Source organism: Cynoglossus semilaevis, chromosome 5 (assembly GCF_000523025.1).
Source record: "Cynoglossus semilaevis isolate Cse_v1.0 chromosome 5, Cse_v1.0, whole genome shotgun sequence".
NCBI classification, from domain to species: Eukaryota; Metazoa; Chordata; class Actinopteri; order Pleuronectiformes; family Cynoglossidae; genus Cynoglossus; species Cynoglossus semilaevis.
Genome location: NC_024311.1, coordinates 3,263,874 through 3,284,422, shown reverse-complemented (window position 1 = coordinate 3,284,422; position 20,549 = coordinate 3,263,874). Strand labels below are relative to the sequence as shown.

Sequence of the window (20,549 nt, the reverse complement as noted above, 5' to 3'; positions counted from 1 at the left end):
CCTGTCCCCGGGTCAGAGCAGCGACAGCGCTGCAGGCAGCCCCGTCTCCTGCCGCCGTGCTGACACTCCTTCGCCGCGGGCGACACAACTCCACACCGGAATAATCCCCAAATCTGGCATCCTTAATCTCCCACATCCGGGACTCGCATCGCTGCCACACGGGGCGATCCCTGGCATGTACCCTACACACATGTATCCGTTATCGGCCTTGGGAAGCCAGCATCCCGCCTTCTCGTATAGTGGGTTCACACAGCTCACCCAGGGTTACCCCGAGCACCTGAAGGCTGCGGCCATGGCCGGACACCTGCCGCTCGAGCACTGGATCCGGGCTGGAATCATGATGCCAAGATTGCCAGACTACAGTTGTGAGTACCTGATAATACATTTTGTTGCATGTTTTTTTTTTTTTTTTTTGCTCCTAAAACTTTGAATTGAGGTCAACGGAGCAAACAGGTAAAGGTAAAAGTGTCCCTCAAAAGATATCAGAAACAATACAATTAAAATAGAAAAAAAATCTATAATATTGTGGTTTATTTCAAAATTACTCACGTCACAAAGAGTGTCTTTTAAATTCTATACATTTTAGATCAAAAACCCCGTTTGTTCTTTTTTAAATTATTTACCAGGAACGTGCGAAAGTGTGATATTGAGTCGTTATCCTGAAGGAAGTGAAAGAATTATCTTGATCGTTTGACTTTTACCGCAAAGCTGTCATAAAATAATAATAACTAACTAATGCATTCTTCTTCCTCCTATTTTTGTTTCATATCCCCCCTTAGTTTTGTCTATTTTTTATTTAATACTAGTCTTAATATTGTTTTTATCGCGTTTAAATTTCTACCTGTGTTCCTAATCAAAATACTGCTATTATTAAATAATTATAGCTTAATCTTTCTTAACCCTATTGTTTATATAATTCTAACTGTTATGTTACTCTATACAAATTCATAATATTTTATATTATATTATATTATATTATATTATATTATATTATATTATATTATATTATATCACACTGATTCGTATTCAAATATTAATATTTTACTATGCAGAATTAATGTTTATTTAAACATTCACTGAAGAAAAATATTATTTTTCTCACATTTCCGTTCGTTTATGTAGCTTCTTATTTTGACATTTTATATCCATGGAAAAAATATTAGTAAATACAAGATAACCTTCCTTTTTAGATTTATTTTATACACATTTTTTCTGCCGTGATCGGGAGATTTCGGCCACACTGTCCCTCATGCCAAACGGATATCCTTGATGTGTGATTTATTATTTTACAGCCAGCATCATTTTTAATATACGGTATAGTTCGATCAACGTACTGTATTTATTTTGAATTCCTCCAGGTCGTCACGGTGCAGAACCTGCTCTCCCCACGTGCAACATTTTTAATTCTGTCCCATTTATTCTCCATAAACGCCAACCGCATGAAAACGGCTTTCGTGTGACGAAGAAACTATAAACAAACACCTAAAACGTCCCGTAGTTTATCAATAAAAAACCCCAAAAGCCTTCATTGAATTTTCATTAAGTTAATGGCTGGACTGTGTTTTTATGGCCTCTGAGAGCACCGGCATATGTGCGCCTGCTCCCACCCACCAAATTATATTGAACTCCCCCAACACACACACATACGGTAAACACACACACACATACACGTCCTTGGTGTGTGTGTGTGTGTGTAGGGGGTGGGTGTGGGTACACGCAGTCTGATTAAAATGTTTTTGACAACATTTTCTGAATGTGATACATTGACAACATAACATAGACCTGGAAAAAGAACTAAAAGTATTATAATTCATCCCAAAGCGTTTATAGGTTACAGTAAAGACGAGGAGCGAGTTACAAATGCACGACCACAGCAACAAATTAATTAAAAAAAAGCGAGAGAAAAGGCGCTGATAATAAACCGACGTGTCAAAGTCATATTTATATATATTTATACATAAAAATAAATCTGCGCTAAAGTGTTACAAGACCCAGTTGCATTTCTCTTAAAAGGCCGCGAGATTATTTCAATTATTTAAAATGTTAAATTCATACATACTTCGCTGTGTGATGTGCTGTATAATTAACCAGGTGACATTTCAAATGTATGTAACGAATTGAGTGGAAAATATTTTGACATACAGTTGCCAATTTTTAGGTATATTTAAGTCATTATCAATTTTAAAATCAGTAATGAATGTCCGGTGGAATCGCCTAACAGGAACAGCAACAAATATACAACAATATAACAAACACGAGTTTTTGTTAAATACAAAAGTGTTATTTATTACAATTATAAGAATATTTTCATTTGTTCAAATCAATTCTGTTAAACTGCACAACTGTTTAGAAAAATAAGGATTTATATACATATACAGACGATTGCCATCCACCGTAAGGATATCATTATGTAAAAGAAAATATGAAAATAAAAAGTACTACTAAAATGGTATGTAAATGTAAATCTCATTTGTAAAAAAAAAAAAAAAAGATTTCTGCTAAAAAATAACATTTCAATTCATTTTTCAACTGTTTCATAAATGTTTTAAAATAATGATTAAACTACATATTCTAGATTTACCTGAAGTTCACAAAGAGTATTTATAATTCAATTTAAAACATTATAAAAACGACACAGACAGGAATCAACGCTCTCAGAAAATAACCTGTTGTTTGATAATATTCAATTTTCTTCCTGTGACAACTTTTTTTTTTAATTTATGGATTAATTTAAATATTTAAACTTAAAAAAAATAAGACAAAAAAGTCACCACCGTTTCAGTAAAGACACACCAGGGTCAAGGTTCAGTGTACATCACGTCCCTGATTTAGCCCGTGAACCGTATTTTTGATCCACGGTGATTTATTGACTCTTCACGTTTCTCTAATATGTCGTTATTAAAACTCTACAACCGTGAGATTTTAGCTAGAAAGCTTGTCCGTGCAGTGACAGGGCCCTTGTCAGAGGGTGTAAGTACCAGCAGGGTTGTGTAGGGATAAAACATCAGTAACTACTGACGAGCCAAACTATTAAGTGCTTTGTAAGTAATAAAAAAAAACAAAAAACACCTAACAATCAATTCTACATCCTGCTGGAAGTCAGTGTGAACTGTGCCAAGACTGTGGCAACGTGTGGAATATACAGTCTGATGACTCTGCTCTTCCTCCTCCTCCTCCTTCTCCTCCTTCTTCTCCTCCTCCTTCAGCGGGCCCTCAGTCCGGTCTTTTAGGAAAGTGCCGGAGGCCTCGCACCGCCTTCACCAGCCAGCAGCTCCTGGAGCTGGAGAACCAGTTCAAACTCAACAAGTACTTGTCCCGACCCAAGCGCTTCGAAGTGGCCACGTCCCTCATGTTGACTGAAACACAGGTAAGACGTGAAGGACGCCAGGACAAATGTGAGAATCTGAGTTTCCTTGAAGGACCCTCTCTAGGGTGTGTTTGATAATGCACTCTTCATATAACAGAATAAAAGAAAAAAAAATACAGTTTAGAAACCAGAGAAAAAGAGTTTGCTTCCTTCCTTCCTTCCTTCCTTCCTTCCTTCCCTCCCTCCCCTCCTTCCTCCTTCCTCCCTCCCTCCCCCCCTTTCTCTCACCTTCTTCACCTCCCTGTGTCCTCCCTCCTCAGGTGAAGATCTGGTTCCAGAATCGGAGGATGAAGTGGAAGCGCAGCAGGAAGGTGAAGGAACAGGCTGCCGTGTCGGCGCAGTCTGAGGCCGAGCAGCTACGCAGTGTTGGGAAAACGACGAAGGACAAAACCTGTGAGAACAGAAGAGCTGTGAGTCACGCCGACGGAGGGGTTGAGCTGGACATGGAGGACGGTGAAGAAGAGGAAGAAGAGGAGGAGGAGGAGGAAGAGGAAGAGGTGGAAGCCCGGCATGGTTTTCCTGTTGGGATGAACCAATCCACGGACTTCCATCAGCGTGGCACGGACATTGGCTACAATCCACACAGTCCTTTCTCTGACGAGGAGCTGGAGGACGTGCAGGTGGGAGGAGAGGAGAGGAAGATAGGAGCTGGACTGTGAGACAAAGAAAAGACTCTTGGGAAGAAACAAAAACAGTTTTCCAGATACATTACACTGGGACAAATAGACATTTAAAAAAACACACATTTTCATTTTTTACAGTTATCTCACACACACACACTGTGTCAACTGTGAACTGTAGTACTTGTATCTGTACATTTCCATGGCATGCTATAATGACGTGTGTTCATTTCCCCACTTGCATTTATCTGCTTTTCTAATGTCCACGTGTTACACTGTGATCATCACGTCCTTTCCTCTCCTCCACTGAGTGACAGACAGCTGTAGCTGAAATAAAAACACGGACGTCAAGGTGTGAGAATGATCGGCAGCTGCAGCGTCCATCTTTTGTGTACGTGACCTTTCTTTTTTTACTGAAGAAAAACCCCTCAGTGACCTGCAGGACGTCACTGTTTAAACATGGACATTCGTGCATCTTCTGTGAATATTGGTGTGTTTTTTGTTTTTTTTTATTTGCTCTTCGATGTCTGTGACTGAGTTCTTGTCTATAACCTTGTAAATGAATTTTAAGTTATTTGAACAACTGCAGAAATGAATCATATAATGAACATGTATTTATGAGAAACTTGTTTGCGCTGTAGATAAGAAGTTAAGATGACCGGAGGGGAAAAAAAAAAAGAAATAAATGGCTAAACAAGACTTCACTTTCTATCAACAATCCTAGAGGTTTTTTTTTTTGTTGTTTGTTTGTTTTTTTAATGTGTCTTTACATTTTTCTCTTTTATTTAAGGCAGGGGTGTCAATACAGTTCCCCTTGAAGGCCCGGTTGTAAATGGAAGCGTGTATAGATCAGGGGTGCCCAAACCGGTCCATAGGTCATTTGGTATCTGGGACACAGTGAAAAAATGTACTTAATTTTTACTAATATATTTATTCAAATAATTTATTTTCTTTGTTTAAAGATAATCTGACATATTTTAAAATAATTTGATCATATAATAATACAAATAAAATAATAATAATTGAATCTGATACAAACAGAATAGAGTCTAAAAGATGTTTTATTTTGAAAACGTAATGATCCTTCAATGCTCAGCTCCTTGGTACTGGACTGTAGTTACCGTTGGTACTGACTGACCAGTCATTGGAACAACAAAGGTCAGGGACCGCTGGTATAGATGTAACTACTCCATAACAGACTAATACATGTTTCTGCAACTGATTATTATTTGATTGATTAAAAAAAGTTTTAATTTCTCAGGTTAACAAACTCTGCTGCATGGACTTTACTAAATGTAAAGTCACACAAAACAGCTTGGCGGGCCACATTTGGCCCCCGGACCTTGAGTTTGACACATATGCTCTAGTCTGTGATAGTACATGGAAGAACTCAGAGAACACGCAGAAATAAAGGTAAGAATTCAGTTTTCATTCCACAATTCAGTCTTTTTATAGGGATACACTATACGTGGTGATGTTTTTTTTCTCTCTCATGTTTGTGTTTGAGGTCTCATTATTGAATTGCTGGTTTTAGTGCTATTCTATCCTACATTTTAAGATTTGGTCTGGGGCGATGATTAGAAACAGGAGTACATTTGTAACAGTTAAAGAGAGATAAAAAGACTAGTGACTGTAAAACAAAGTCTTCACAAAATACAAACACAAAAAGTGTTGTTGTTGTTCGTAATTACAAATCATGTTATTTTTGTGAAGCTCCTACCACTTCAGTTCCAGTGAGAGAAGCTCCGTAATTGTCTGTCCGTGGTTTTAATTTACTACAGGGGCCCTCATATATTAATTACTCACGGGGGTTTACTGATGGCCAAATAATTAAGTTAATGAAGGGGATGTCAAGCAATCAAAAGCCTTATGGTGATGTCACAGCGGGTCATTTTCATTTCCAGGAGCAACAGCAGCAGGGATGAGCGTGTTTAACTGCTACACAGCTTCTTTTTTTTTTTATTGGTTCCGCTCTTAAGTGCTGTGATTAAAGAGCTGATTGAGGAGATACAGCACAGGGTCGGGTAGTGTCCTCCCAGAGCACACCCACATATTTAGATAGTGATTAAATGCGGAGACAGGGCGGTGAGACAAAGACGAGTTGTTAATGTGCCTTCATGTTCTGTGGCAGGGCTGAGCTGCTGCAGTCAACGTCGAAACAACATTTCCTCAATAATTGTTATGAGCCCATAACAAAGTGATCGTTTCCATGATTTTTCCCTTTTTGATCTCTCTCTCGGCTTTAACATGAGCAGGTGGAAAGCTGAGGTTGGATCCTAAGAGCTGATTGGTTCTTGGCTGCTGGGACAGAACTCAAGCAGGACATTTAATAGGGAAAAGTCAAAGTAAGATCCTTTAAGAGACTGCCGTGAATTGGACATTACAATACATATAATACGTACTATATATGTATACAGTATGTATATGTATTATAATACGTATAAGTTAGAATACATTTAGCAGACACCTTTTTTCAAGGTGACTTACAATTTGAGTCAGTCAATCAACAATCAAGCCACAGTAAACATAAAAATAAATAAAGTCCTCTTCTTTGATTGTGAGTTCTTCTCGGTCCACAATCCTCTTCGTCAGGCAGAGTCAGGGACCCCTCTCCTCTGGAAAGTTTTTTTAGTGTGACATGACCTGGACATCTGTCCTGTAACTTTTTCATATTTCAGTTGTTACTTTCACACAAACTCCTATTATTAATCTACACATTAACAACAGTATCATTTTCCCACATGTTTGAGAATCACAATCATGTTGCGTTACAAGCAAATATATATATATAAATTATTATATATATTGAAGAAATTACACATGTATGTATTTCATCGTTCCATATTAATCATTATTTTCATATTAACAATTGCCTATAAACACTTTATTATTTTTTCAGGTACTGTCTCCAGACCGTGACTCCTAACACTTTATTATTTATCCAGGTACTGTCTCCAGACCGTGACTCCTCTCATTAAACTTCTTGGATTAGGGACCTCAACATGTTTTTGTAACACATTTCGACACATGTTCCCTTCAGTTTTGCTAAACATCGAACAATTATAATTATTTTTGCCTGCTGTGATACACTCGCTTTGTGACCTCTGGATACTGGGCTTGACCCTTGTATATATATCGACAGTGCAGCCTAAGTCCAACTATAACTGCTCTGTTCATCTCGAAGGATGTTTGTCTTACAGCTGCATTTGTCGGTCAGTGTTAGTGGTCAGTGACACAGGAAGAAATCCTAAAGGTCTACAAGCCTGGTTGTAGTCTAAAATTCAGCAAACAATCCTTCCCGGGAACGGGTTTATATTTAGAATGTTTTCACTCACATTTTCAGACTTGATTGAACGACAGAGCAGAGAACACGTAACGCACTTCCAGACTTAACCTCTATCAAACTGCAGCTTTTAATTTGGCTGATGAAAAGTCATGTGAATCAATAGGAGCTCATTTAGCAGTGTGACTTGTCAGCTCTATGACAAATGCTGCTCGGCCTATTTTATGACTTGGCCTCCCTATACCTTTACCCCTTCTCACAATTCCTCCCCTGACACGATACAAAAATCACAGCTAATTCATAAGGCAGCATAGCAATATATGGAGGTCAACGATTCCATTCCACTTCTCATTTAATCTGAATACACGAGTCATCTTGATTAAAAAATCTCCACATAAATTCAATTTACTGCTGATAATGCTGTCACTGGCCTGAAAAAGTGCTGACACCCATTCACCTTTTTATTTTGCCTTAACAATAATGCACAGAGTCTGTGTCTTTCTATAAAAAAAAAAAATCTTTCACTGTCTCTTGAATCACTCAGTCATGCCTGCCATGCTGACACGTCAGGTGTTTAAACTGAGTGCTTACCAGAAACCCTCACATTTTCATAGATAGACAAATAAATTGGCTGCTTTCTGCGTCTGTTGGATTGTAAATCAAGGGTTCCGTTCTGTATATATATATATATATATATATATATATATATATATACAGCCCCTGTTTAATCAATCAGCTAAACGTCAGCCTCATTACATAAATATGAACAGATTGTGTGATCTTTTAGCGTAATCACACGTATTGGTGCAGGTTTCATATGAGCTTGTGTACTGTCACTTAACTAATGGGTAAGTAAGGGAGTGAGTGAAGGAGCCAATAAATTCACATCTGTCAGACATAAAGCCTTGGCGTCAAGTATGGAGAAAGCATAGTATTTACCAATACTACAAAAGTTCACTGGAAAAGTGAGGCCAGGACAAAGCAGTCATTGTCATTTTATGTTCCAGGAAATAAAGTAAGTTAAGGGTTAGGGTTAGGTTTAAGGTTAGGGTTAAAATGAACTATATGTTAGCCAAAAGATTTAAACTTTGCCTTAAAAATGGCTGTAATTTCTGTATAAAAAGCTATTAAAAGTAAGCTATACATTTTAATATGACTATTTAAAATGACTATATAAATTAAGCCCATAAGCCTCAAACCTCAAGTTATTAAATAAACAAAAGAAACTAAGATGGTTAAAATTTTGAGAAATACTGCACACTCAAGACAAGTTAACCATATACGGAAAAATCAAGGTTAATCAACGACAATGTTAATCAAATTATATATATTATATTCTATGATATAATATATCTTAAAAAATTCACAAAATAATAATTATTAACATTATATTATACAACAACAAAAACAAAACAACAGCAGTAATAACAATAATAATAACAATGCATAATCATACAAATTAATAATCAATAATTTATTGTTATTATGAATACGCTTTTTGTGCTATAGCAAGACCGGTGCAAAACTGGCGGTGGCTAATGCTCGTCGCTTTATAGCTACAGTGAGGAAGCTATGATGACGAAGGACCATGACTGCCCTCTGGTGTTGAGGTATAGGTAAACGACCGGTCTGATTGAAGTTTTTCAGTTTTCAAAAAAAAAAAGGAAATTAAATGTTTCAAGTTACTTTTAAACATCGCATGTAGACCATACCATCCCCGTATATACTATATACTATATGACATCATGAAAAAAAATCGCTTATAAATAAAATGCGCATGTGTACTGCAGCATGACTCTTGTGAGCACGCTTGTGGGGTGGGGGCGGGGCTCACATCTACAGGGCGGGTCTTTCAGGCTCAGAAGCACATGATGAAGACTAGGGTAAATTAAAGTGTGCAACACTCCTCAGCGAACTCTGTCTGTCAGAAGTTATCATCACATTTAATTCAACAGGAAGCAAGATTTTAGAGCCTCCTTGTACACGGACTCTCCTGAAATTCTACAAGTATGGCATCATCAGAGCTAGGTAAATTTACTTTATTTAATGCTAATGCTTCTTTAAGTTAACTTTTTGTCACTATTATATAATTTTTTATTCTGTGACATGCGGTATGTTAGCTCGTCTGCTAACACTAATAATCAAACCGGCAAGTTTAAAACGCAGCGTTTTTATTTCTAAAATTTCTTTAAAGAACAAGTGATGAACTTTTCTGTAACTTCCACATTTTCTGGTTCGCAGCACTTTTGAGTGTGTCTGACAAAAGTGGGCTCGTGGACTTCGCCAAAAGGCTGGTGAACGTGGGGTTGTCTTTGGTGGCTTCAGGTGGAACGGCTAAAGCTTTGCGTGATGCAGGACTGGCTGTCCGGTAAATATAGAACTTTTTTTACAACCCATAAAATGCACTTTATTAATAAATAACGAAATAATGAACAAACAAAAATAAAGAAAATATAAAAGTATAAAAGCCATAGGTACACGTTAACAAGTAATTTAGTGATACCAGTCTTTGCCATTTTAATAAAAGCACATAACAGATGATTGGCCAATCTTTTGTCTGTCATTTAATAAAAGCACATAACAGATGATTGATTTTATTTGAAAGGGATACCATTGTATTAACCACTGTAAATCAGTTTCTTCTCATATTAAAATTATATTTAGCATCTTCATCTGTTTGTGTTGTTGGCTAGGGATGTGTCTGAACTGACTGGACACCCAGAAATGCTGGGAGGCAGAGTGAAGACGCTGCATCCAGCTGTTCATGGAGGCATCCTGGCCAGGAAAACCCCCACGGACACTAAAGACATGGAGAAGCTGGGCTACAGCTTGGTCAGGTGAATGACACATGACCGAAATCGGAGGACAGCCAAAAGAAAGATCTGTGCATGTTTAGAATCCATGCTGAGGACAGTCCCCGACAAGTGTAGTTAAATTACATTACGGGACAAACGTGTGACTGTTTGGGAAATGATGAGCGTGTTGTGCAGCACGTGTAGTCAGTTTAGCAGCAGGTTAAAGGGAGAGACTGTCAGTCTGCTGGTCTTGTGACACTCATTTTTTTCTCTATCTTGTCGATCAAAGTAACAACAAAACCAGTCGTCTCAAATCTTGGAGGTCACCTAGTTTATCTAGCATATCAACATTGTGCGTGTTCAATTGATTACAACTGACAGCATCAATTTTCTGATCATGTGATCGAGTTGGACACGGGGGGTAAAGAACAAAATAAAATCCCGCTGTGATAGGAATGTGGTGAACAATAATGAACTAAGGTCAGGAATTTGTATTATTGGCTCTTTAAAAAATAAATAATGAGCTAGATTAAGATGCGCAGTTATGTGAATTATGGAATGAAATTTGCACGTTTGACAATGTGTAAAATTACGCTTCTCTAATGTCATCCGTTTTCGTCCTCTTTGAAGAGTGGTCGTGTGCAATCTGTATCCATTTGTGAAGACCGTTTCTGCCCCAAATGTTACTGTGGAGGATGCTGTGGAGCAGATTGATATTGGTGAGTCAGACTGTAACTTATGTAACATCTAAATATTACACTATAATTTAAATATCACTAAACCAGTAATATCTAAATATTACACTATAATTTAAATAACTGGGACGAACAGGAAATTAACAATTGCATTTAATTGTAACACGCTTTTACTTTACTTTTTTTTTCTTTGCTATTCCTTTTCTATTCACAATTGCATTTAATTGTAACAAGTTTTTCCTTTTTTTCTTTGCTATTCCTTTTCTATTTATCCCCCCTAAGGCGGAGTAACACTTCTGAGAGCAGCAGCTAAAAATCACGCTCGAGTCACTATTGTCTGTGACCCCGCCGATTATTCACTGGTCGCAAAGGAGATGGAAAACTCGGGAGACGCTGACACTAACCTGGACACACGTAAAAGTCTGGCTCTAAAAGTATGTTTTATTTATGCTTTTTTTTTTTTTTTTTTTACAAATAAAATTTTTTTTTTTTTTTTTTTACAAATAAAATTTTTTTTTTTTTTTTTTAAAAAAATTTTTTTTTTTTTTTTTTATAAATTTATTTTTTTTTTTTTTTTTTTACAAATAAAATTTTTTTTTTTTTTTTTTTACAAATAAAATTTTTTTTTTTTTTTTTTACAAATAAAATTTTTTTTTTTTTTTTTTAAAAAAATTTTTTTTTTTTTTTTTTACAAATAAAATTTTTTTTTTTTTTTTTTTTTTTATAAATTTATTTTTTTTTTTTTTTTTTTACAGATGACAGTTTTTACTTTATAGTTAATAGAGAACACAGCACTGTCGGCATGCAAAACCGGAGAGCAAGATATTGTGACATAAGCTGCTTAAAATATTTCCATTTGTACCAATAGTAACTCTATTCAAGTCACATCATACTGATGGTGTTTAATTTTTTTTGCTCCAGTGTTTGGAAGTTTTTTGTTTGCTCAAAGGTCACAGGTCACTGCAAAGTAAACTCCAGTGGAGTCCTGGTATCACATGTGTTGAAATGGGTTTTGAGCACAGAGTTCATTCATCATGGGTGACCTGTGAACTTTCACCTATCTGTTGGGAAGAACTGTTATGTTATCATACCTGCTGACTGACTTGAGTAATGTACAGTAGATAGAACCATAGTTTAACCATTTAACTTCATTTTTTCACTGTGGTAATAAATCCAAATGTCCTATCAATTAATTTCCTCTCAGGCTTTCACACACACCGCACGGTACGACGAAGCCATTTCTGACTACTTTCGTAGACAGTACAGCGCTGGGGTTTCCCAGCTATCCCTTCGTTATGGCATGAATCCCCACCAGGCGCCGGCTCAGCTATACACCCTGCACTCAACATTGCCCCTCAAAGGTAAACCCTAGCTACTACATGTACTGTTCTTGTTCGATTATGGCGAGTTTCTATAAGAAATGTTTTCAGCATCTTTCAAGGTAATTCTTGCAGAATGCAGAACAGATAATGGCGTAACAAAGATTCAATAATGTTCCGTCATCACTTGTGTGTTTCTCAGTGGTCAACGGTTCTCCTGGGTTTATTAACCTGTGTGATGCTCTCAATGCCTGGCAGTTGGTCAGGGAGCTGAAGAAAGCTCTTGGCATGGCTGCTGCCGCCTCCTTCAAACACGTCAGTCCTGCCGGTAAGTCACAGGAGACGCTGAAAACTGAGACATGTACCTGTGAAATCTGAATCACCACCAACCTCCAGACTACTACTTGTTCTGTAGGAGCTGCTGTGGGGGTTCCTCTGACTGAGGAGGAAGCCAGAGTCTGCATGGTTCATGATATCTTGGCAGATCTCACACCACTGGCTACAGCCTACGCCAGAGCACGAGGTACTAAAGGGTATCTGTCTAAATAAAACATGCAGAAGTGTCATAGTTGTGTTTGGATTATAACGCCAAGACGTGTTTAAAAAATCATGCTACAAATTAATTTGGTTATCAATAAGTGGAATTGAAATGTTTTTAATAAAAATTTGCATTTTATTTTTTATAATTGTATTTGAATCATTGTGTTTGCATTGATTTGTCAGCTGGTATAGTCTCATAACAAGTTTTTTTTTTTTTTTTTTATAATTGTATTTGAATCATTGTTCTGAATATTTTGTCCGTCTGTCTTTGTCACCAGGTTCAGACCGGATGTCTTCTTTTGGAGACTTTATAGCTTTGTCAGATGTGTGTGATGTTGCCACTGCTAAGATCATATCTAGAGAGGTAAAGTACCTGATACAGGGAGGAAAAAAACATACATATATTTATTTTTATTTAGAGTATCCTTGAATCTAATGTTCTCAGGTTTCTGATGGCATCATTGCTCCCGGTTATGATGAGGAAGCCCTTAAGATTCTCTCAAAAAAGAAGGCTGGAAAATACTGTGTGCTTCAGGTAAGGTTTGTCCAATCTGAGATGGGATTTCTTTTTTTTTCTTTTTTTTCTTTTTTGATGATATGTGCTCTTGTTTCAGATGGATCCCGACTATGAGCCTGATGAAGAAGAGGTGAGAGTGTTGTTTGGTCTCCACCTGAAACAGAAGAGGAACACGGCTGTTATAAACAAGGAATTCTTCAGCAATGTCGTTTCCAAAGGCTCAGTGAGTCCACGAAGAAATGCTTCATTGAAACGTTTGTAAATTATTTGGATTATTTTTTTTATGTTGCCCTGCATTGTCCACAGCTCTCTGAAGAAGCAGTTCGTGACCTCACTGTGGCCACCATCGCTGTCAAGTACACTCAGTCCAACTCTGTCTGCTACGCCAAAGACGGACAGGTGGGCACAAAACAGTGAGAGAACAAGGCTGGATGAGTCACCGGTGTTCACCTTGGGGTTTGTTTGTTTTTTGTTTTTTTTTTTCTCGTCAGGTCATTGGAATCGGAGCGGGTAGACAGTCTCGTATCCACTGCACAAGACTGGCAGGAGACAAAGCTGATAACTGGTGGCTGAGACACCACCCACGTGTCCTCAACATGAAGTTTCGCAGCGGAGTGAAACGGGCAGAGATGGCCAACGCTGTTGACCAGTATGTCAGCGACACCATCGGAGAGGTACGAAGCAGGGCTGCTAGTTGGTTTTTCAAGCCGATCCGAATTTGATGTTTCAAACTGCCGCTTTAAAAAAAAAAAGACAGATGGAAATCATGCGGTTGCACAGTTACACATTTAGATCATAGATCTCTTATTACATTTGTCAGTGCTGCTTGTCTCTGTCCCGGTGGACCTCCCGGTGTGGGAGTTACATGATCTCCATATGTTGAGGGTTATTTTGGGTTACATTTGTCAGTGCTGCCTGTCTCTGTCCCGGTGGACCTCCCTGTGTAGGAGTTACATGATCTCCATATGTTGAGGGGTTGTTTGCTTTTTGTCTCCGACGTTTGGCCCAGAGCAGGGGTGACGACCTGGCAGTTTCACTGTTGTTCATGTTAAACATTTGGAACGTTAAATTACATTTGTCAGGATGTGGGACAATAATATGTCGGTGATACCAATTAAAATTTATATCGGCCTGATATTAGCATATTATGTAATATCTGTTAGAATCATTATCGGTTTTTCCTCCGATAATGAAAACCCGATAATACAATACCTGGGTTTCGCCAAATGATGTGTGCCCTAAAAATAGTTTTGGGATAAACGGCTGTATATTAAAGTGAAAGTCACTAGATGGCAGCATTGCAGCTCATTTAATTAATCTCATACTCATTTGGTTGTTTGTACAGATAAATATTACCAGGCCTATAGCAGTATTGGTTGATGTCTGTACCGTAAAGTAAGTGTTTGGATAATATCGGCATATCGATATCGGCCAAAGGTTAATATTCGGCATCCCTGATGATAATGTATATTGAGGTCTAAAAACAGGTCAAAAAATATCAAAGTATATTTTTCAGAAAACAAACTCTCTCTCTCAACGTGGCCGTGTGTGTTTTGTGTGACAGGGTCCAGATCTTGAGATCTGGAAGTCCATGTACGATGAGATCCCTGAGCTTCTGTCGGAGACCGAGAAGAAGAACTGGATCAGCTCCATGAAGGCTGTGGCTGTCAGCTCTGATGCTTTCTTCCCCTTCAGAGACAACATAGATCGGGCCAAACGGGTGAGTTATCACCGTGTCGACGATGACAGTTAAGCTGTTGATGTTAAAATGTTGGTGTATTTTTTTAAAAATGTTTTCAGCTGTCCTCACTCGGGTCTCTTTTCTTGCTGTCCCTGCAGAGTGGTGTCGAGTTCATCGCGGCTCCTGCAGGATCTGCAGCGGACCAGGTGGTGATTAATGCCTGTAATGAGCAGGGCATTGCTCTGGTGCACACCAACCTGCGACTCTTCCATCACTGAGTACCAGATTCTTTTTTTTTTTCCACCTGGTTTGACTTCATCACATGCTCTGGGTCTTTTTAACAACATTCCATTCACTTACAACATTCCTTCTCTCATGGAACCACAACAGTGTAGAAGTTGTTGGACACTTTAACCTCCTTTTCTAGTGTTAGAGGAAATGGTAACAAGAAAAGACTTTTCCTTAATAAATAAAGCATTAAAATAAATTAGCCTTTTGTGTTTCTGTTTGGTTCTTCTTTTAAAATGTGTAATCGTTATACTGTACATTTCAAAAGTAGAACCAAACCTGTTGTATTTTTTTTTTTTTTTTTGGACAATATCGGTTATTAAATATTAAAGTATATTTTTCAGAAAACTTACTGCTTATAATAAAATCAAAACTTACCCTTGAATTGCAATCCTGAATGTTTCACAAAAATAAAAACGTTTGAATTTAACTTCAAGAGGTTAAAAATGTTATCCCTTAACATGTAAACGAAGAAACATCTATTTATATTTTGTCCTTGGGAAATTTAATTCCTATGGTTTTCCTTACTTAACCTTCAAGCAGGAAAGGTAAAAAAAATCCTATTCGCTGACGGCAAAAAACAAATTGTTCTAAACATTACCTTAGACTGTAATTGAATGTTTAACCTTCAAGCAGGAAAGGTTAAAAAAAAATTCCTATTCGCTGACGGCAAAAAACATTACCTTAGACTGTAATTGAATGATTAAAAAAAACCAGTAGCCTTGTGGTTCAGGATCTCTCCATCTTTATTAAAATAAGGGACATTTTTGTCAAAGACAGAAACAACGTTTGTTGTCACTGAAACAGAGTACAAAAATAGAAAAGTTCAAATTCTCTCACCCCTCTTCATACATTCACTCATTGAAATTGAAGGGATAAATTAGTAACGTGTAGAGTCCAGTGTGTGAATCACACACACACACACACACACACACAATGCACACGGCAGGAGCAACAGGACAGAGAGGCACATTTCATGGGCTTTACTATGTTAACATTCTTTCACTCAGTGCTTACTGTGCACTGCCAGTTTCTTGTTCTTTGACCAGACCTGATCATTTCAAAATGGTAAACCAGTGCTACGTATTTCGAGTATAAATATGACTATCCCTACTAAAGATACATAAAGGCACAGACAAATATGTGAAAGTAAATGTAACGTGAATTGGAAACAGTATTTTGGACTGTCTTTTTTTTTTTTTTTCCGTCCAATTGAGCTTGAGTTATTTTTAAAATCAACGGTGACACCACACACGATCATGCAGCAAAGGTGGTATAAATATCTGTGGATGAAGGTGTTCAGGATGTGAGCGGGCGGTCGGCCATTTTAGTCGGAGTCAGCGTGGCTTCTACAGGGGTGAGACACTGCAGCAGTGATGGGACCGGGATGGAGGAAAAGCAGAGGACCGATCCTTTATTCTCGAGGGTTCTGGGGAACGTGTGCGTCTGCCAGCAGCTCGGGTCGGATGCACTCGATTGGACAGTGAATGTTCTGGAGTAAAAGGAAAAAGGAAACACTGATGAACTTTGTCGTCTTTCATGAAAATGCATATGCACACATGGACAAACACGAGTACATTGTACTGACCAGTCTGTGTGGCGTGTTGTCTCCATATCTAACAGGCCTCAGCAGACTGACATCCACGTCAGAGCCCGGTATGCGACAGTTCTCACACTTCAAGCCCTGAGGAGACAAAACATCAGCACGGATCAACTACAAGGTGTCTAATGTCTCTGCAGAGAGACAAAACGAAGGACATCATTGCATCTAAACAAAAGACGGGGGACGACATCCTACATGTTTGCCTCCGTAGCAAGTGCAGGTGCAGATGGCTCCCAGGTACTCTTTCTGCCACTGGTTACCAATGTTGTAGGTTTTCCCTTCGTCGTAACAGACAGACGCGTCTGTGTGAAAATTCAAAAATGATATTAATGAAAACACAAAACAAAAAACACCAGACACACCAAGATGTTTAATTAAAAAAAAAAAAAAGCCTTACGTGGTTCACACTTGAACTCTCCTCTCCCATTCCCCAAACAGGTGCAGCTCATCAGGTGTCCGTTATCCGCGTTACGGTCCCAGACTTCACCGATACGGTAGTTGACGCCGTTATCGTGGCACCACTCTGACGTCGGAGGCAATCGTTAGTGTTAGAGTGTGGAGCAGTGATCTGCGTTAGGTTGAGATAGGAATGATCTGCAGTCACTCACTGGAGGAGTCGCATCTGAAGTGGCCGCTGCCCAGGCCCATGCACTTGCACCACAGCTTGAAACCTGTCTCCGACATCCTCTCCCACTCACCACCAACAGGATGGTGGGTGGCAGTAAAGGCATCGTAGCACGTGTCGCCAGTAGAGGGCACTCCTTCTGGTACTACAATACGAAAAAAACCCACGTGAAGTATTTCAATATCATCTGCAGGTCATGTAAAGGTGAATTCCTACTTACGTGCATTTCCAGCAGTGACAATCTGGTCCAGAATCTTATGTTGGAGCGCCCCCTTCAGGGCCTCCACAAGCACCTTATAACTGGCCCCAGGAGTGAGCCCTATCAGGGTAGCAGTGGTGGAAGTGCCTGGCAGGCGGATCTGGATAAAAGAAGCTTTTCATGTAAATATACCCGATAAATACCCTACATTTTGTGGGGGGGGGAGTAAACCAAACTCCGGTCCTCGTCTCTCACCTGAAACATCTTCTCATTTAATTCAGTGACCGGAGAGCAGGACACCAGGTATCCAGTGCTCTCCTTGAAGGGTTGCCAGGAGATGCTGGTCTGAGTCCTGGCCTCCTGTGGAAGTCCCGTGTCGTTCAGCGTGAAACCCCACGGCACGTTCACCCTCACTATGGGCCTCCGACGGCCCTCTGCATCAGGGAGGGGCAAAATCACCAGCGGCTCACGTACTTGCCCACCGGTAGACGGTGGGGAAACTCCACCGGGCCTATCGATTACATCTCCATTGTTGTTATACTCTGTGTACTCCACGTGTTGGCCCCGATCGCCAAACGCTTCCTGGCCACTGTGGCCCACCCCCGGGACACTGTTGTCCAACTCAGCCTCAGGCACATCCAGCCTGTCATCAGCGCGTCCAGGGAGGTGCGGCAGAGGCAGAGGAAGCAAGGAGTCTGGTTCTGGGTGGGGAGAGACGGGGTTAGGGGAAGCAAGCAGGTTAGGGAAGCAGAGCTGCAGTGACACTTGTACGTCAGCAGGAGGAGGCCGCTGTGCAGCGTCGGTGAGCGTGTCATAATGCGGTATTATGAGACACGCTGGGGACATGTATTTTGAATGACATTCCTCTGGGCATTCAAAATAGGCCGGCAGGGTTGTTATAGTTTTAAGGGAGAGCTTTTTGGATGTTTTCACAGCAGCCGTTTTTGACGGAACTATTTCTGTGCTTTTCCGGCAAAACAGTGGCTGCTGAGCGAAGCAGTTGGGATTATCTACAGCAGTGGTTCTCAAATGATCCAACCTCGGGACGAGCTCACACTGTCATTACATCAGAACCGGTCACTGACTACAGTCTGGAACCATCGACATTTAAAATGATGTATGTCTTTAAATGGTGTGGTCTCAAATCAAAATATTATTAAGTAAAAACCCATTTTAACGTCTTTACCTTTTTACCGGTGTAACGGTATAATATTTTTTTTTTTTTATGATGTAATCTCACTCACTTCTGGATCAGCTAAAGCAGCAGTTTCCCACAACTTTTTTTCTGGGGACTCGTATTTTAAAAGTCACAAACCTTTGCGACCCAACTCCTGGGAATCATGATGTGAGACGGCCCCAAAAAAAAAAAAAAAAAAAAACTCCAGCGACCCACCTGAGGGTCGCAACCCAGTCTTTGGGAAACAATGAGCTGAAGGACTCGGAGCTGCTGGAGGAATCTGAGCAGGATGAAGCCTCAGTTCATTCAGACCAACCCCTGACTGTGGTGCATCTTTCTATTCGTGTTTCCATTTATCACAGAACAACAGCCGGAGTCCGATGAGGATACTCACTGGTCCTGATGCTGCCGGCCAAAGGTGTGCTCCTCTGAGAGTTCTGAATGGCTGTGATCTTGATCAAATACAGAGTGGACGGCCTCAGACCTGAGGAGACACGAGGTCAAGCGCTTAACTGTTAAAGGATTTCATACACGTTTGAAGAACTTTTTTTCTAAACTGCTACCATCAACCTCATACCAGGTATGGTGGCGTAGGTCTGACCAGCGTGCGGTCGTGGTAGGAGCTCCCTTGGTGCTTTACCGGACTCCTCGTAGGTGATGTAGTATCCGGTGATTTGTGTGGCAGGAGGCTGCCAGGTGAAGGAGACGGAGGAGGGCGTTACGGTTGTGAACTGAAGGTTGGTGGGAGCCTGGACCACGGGTTGAGCTGTGAAGGAAAACACATTTGTTAGTTCAGTTGATGGTTCTACCTGGATGCTATATAAAACACAAAAAAGATTGTTTCATTAGTGTAGTATTTTTTTTAAACAGTTAATTATGTCATTGTATTTTAGAATTAAAAGCGTATTCCTTGTAACGGTGATAACTCTGAGCTAAAATCTCCAATATCTATTGAGGCATATTTGTTGCATTTATTTTTTTATAACTAACATGTCGACTTGTCATAATTTCTAAAGCCTAATTTCTGCAATTTGCTTAACTATTATTATTATTATTATTGAATGTAACTGTGTAAAAATAGTCTATGTGACCGGTCATTGCCCTCCCTGCCACTAGAGGACACTGTGCAAACTCCTGCTATCATGATCAGATGACACTACGTGGCCAAATGTTTGAATTCCACTTCCTCCATGTGGTCTCCTGCACACTCCTGCTATCATGATCAGATGACACTACGTGGCCAAATGTTTGAATTCCACTTCCTCCATGTGGTCTGTAGGTCAGTATGTAGGACTGTTTCAGATATTGTTGACTGTCATTGTGGGTTTGTTTGGATTTAACTTTATTTATTTTTATTTTAGCTGCTGTTGCTGCCCTATAACCCTGCTCCCACGTCTACAACCACACTGCTTTGACCAAGGATGGAAATTCAGGTAAAGGTCTCTTCTCTTCTTTTTTGTTATTGTGTGTTTTTAGCTTATTGTTTAAAAACTGCTGCATATTGTGTTTAAATAATAAAATAGTGATCTTGGAGGAACCACCTGTCTCTGCTCGGCCTACATGCAGTTGTTCAACAATGTTTGTACTTGTATGGTTTTAAAAAAATCCCTCTGCTCTGGTTTGAGCACCCCTAGTGGTCTTTTGTGGTACCTGTCTGGATGGAGAGGGTGAATGGGGCACTTCTGGTGTTGCCGTGCAGAGTATACAGGCTCACTGAGTACGAGGTGCCCGGCTGCAGGCCTATGGAGAGAAACAGTAAAAAGATTGAATTTTTAATTCTCACTTCTCTTTCTCTTGTTTGAAGGCCGACTCTCGCCGGTGGATGGGGTTTCTCCGTGCG

The 20,549-nt window shown here is 39.5% G+C and overlaps 3 protein-coding genes across 3 annotated transcripts in view; 2 read left to right on the top strand and 1 right to left on the bottom strand.

Annotated features, from left to right (window-relative positions):
- Position 1: 1 nt before the first annotated feature.
- On the top strand, positions 2-4,059 carry mnx2b (motor neuron and pancreas homeobox 2b; the record flags this gene model as incomplete). The annotated part of the gene is made up of 3 exons (XM_008309982.1): positions 2-365; positions 3,207-3,367; positions 3,628-4,059. Coding segments are annotated over 3 exons (924 nt in total), but the record flags the coding sequence as incomplete, so codon positions are not given.
- Positions 4,060-9,137: 5,078 nt separating this feature from the next.
- On the top strand, positions 9,138-15,304 carry atic (5-aminoimidazole-4-carboxamide ribonucleotide formyltransferase/IMP cyclohydrolase). Its single transcript, XM_008309960.3, has 15 exons — positions 9,138-9,298; positions 9,512-9,638; positions 9,964-10,107; positions 10,696-10,784; positions 11,043-11,194; positions 11,965-12,121; positions 12,282-12,407; positions 12,495-12,602; positions 12,898-12,983; positions 13,065-13,154; positions 13,234-13,359; positions 13,443-13,535; positions 13,628-13,810; positions 14,701-14,856; positions 14,976-15,304. The coding sequence occupies exons 1-15, from the start codon at positions 9,280-9,282 to the stop codon at positions 15,093-15,095; spliced, it is 1,776 nt and encodes a 591-aa protein (XP_008308182.1). The 5' UTR covers positions 9,138-9,279; the 3' UTR covers positions 15,096-15,304.
- A 529-nt stretch (positions 15,305-15,833) lies between these two features.
- The window catches only part of LOC103378692 (fibronectin-like), a 24,777-nt gene continuing 20,061 nt past the window's right edge, over positions 15,834-20,549 (bottom strand). Inside the window, exons 38-47 of the mRNA XM_025055412.1 lie at positions 20,360-20,494; positions 19,287-19,475; positions 19,104-19,193; positions 17,788-18,233; positions 17,554-17,692; positions 17,317-17,478; positions 17,106-17,231; positions 16,904-17,010; positions 16,694-16,789; positions 15,834-16,597 (exon numbers count right to left, since the gene is read on the bottom strand). Coding sequence (XP_024911180.1) covers positions 16,520-16,597; positions 16,694-16,789; positions 16,904-17,010; positions 17,106-17,231; positions 17,317-17,478; positions 17,554-17,692; positions 17,788-18,233; positions 19,104-19,193; positions 19,287-19,475; positions 20,360-20,494 — 1,568 coding nt within the window. The 3' untranslated portion in view covers positions 15,834-16,519. The remainder of the gene's footprint in view (positions 16,598-16,693; positions 16,790-16,903; positions 17,011-17,105; positions 17,232-17,316; positions 17,479-17,553; positions 17,693-17,787; positions 18,234-19,103; positions 19,194-19,286; positions 19,476-20,359; positions 20,495-20,549) is intronic.

What these genes read in the sequence shown, in the direction of transcription:
- atic (XM_008309960.3), top strand. An exon ending in TGTGGAGCAGATTGATATTG is followed by an intron (nt 10,785 to 11,042) that starts GTGAGTCAGACT and finishes ATCCCCCCTAAG; the next exon opens with GCGGAGTAACACTTCTGAGA. An exon ending in GTAAAAGTCTGGCTCTAAAA is followed by an intron (nt 11,195 to 11,964) that starts GTATGTTTTATT and finishes ATTTCCTCTCAG; the next exon opens with GCTTTCACACACACCGCACG.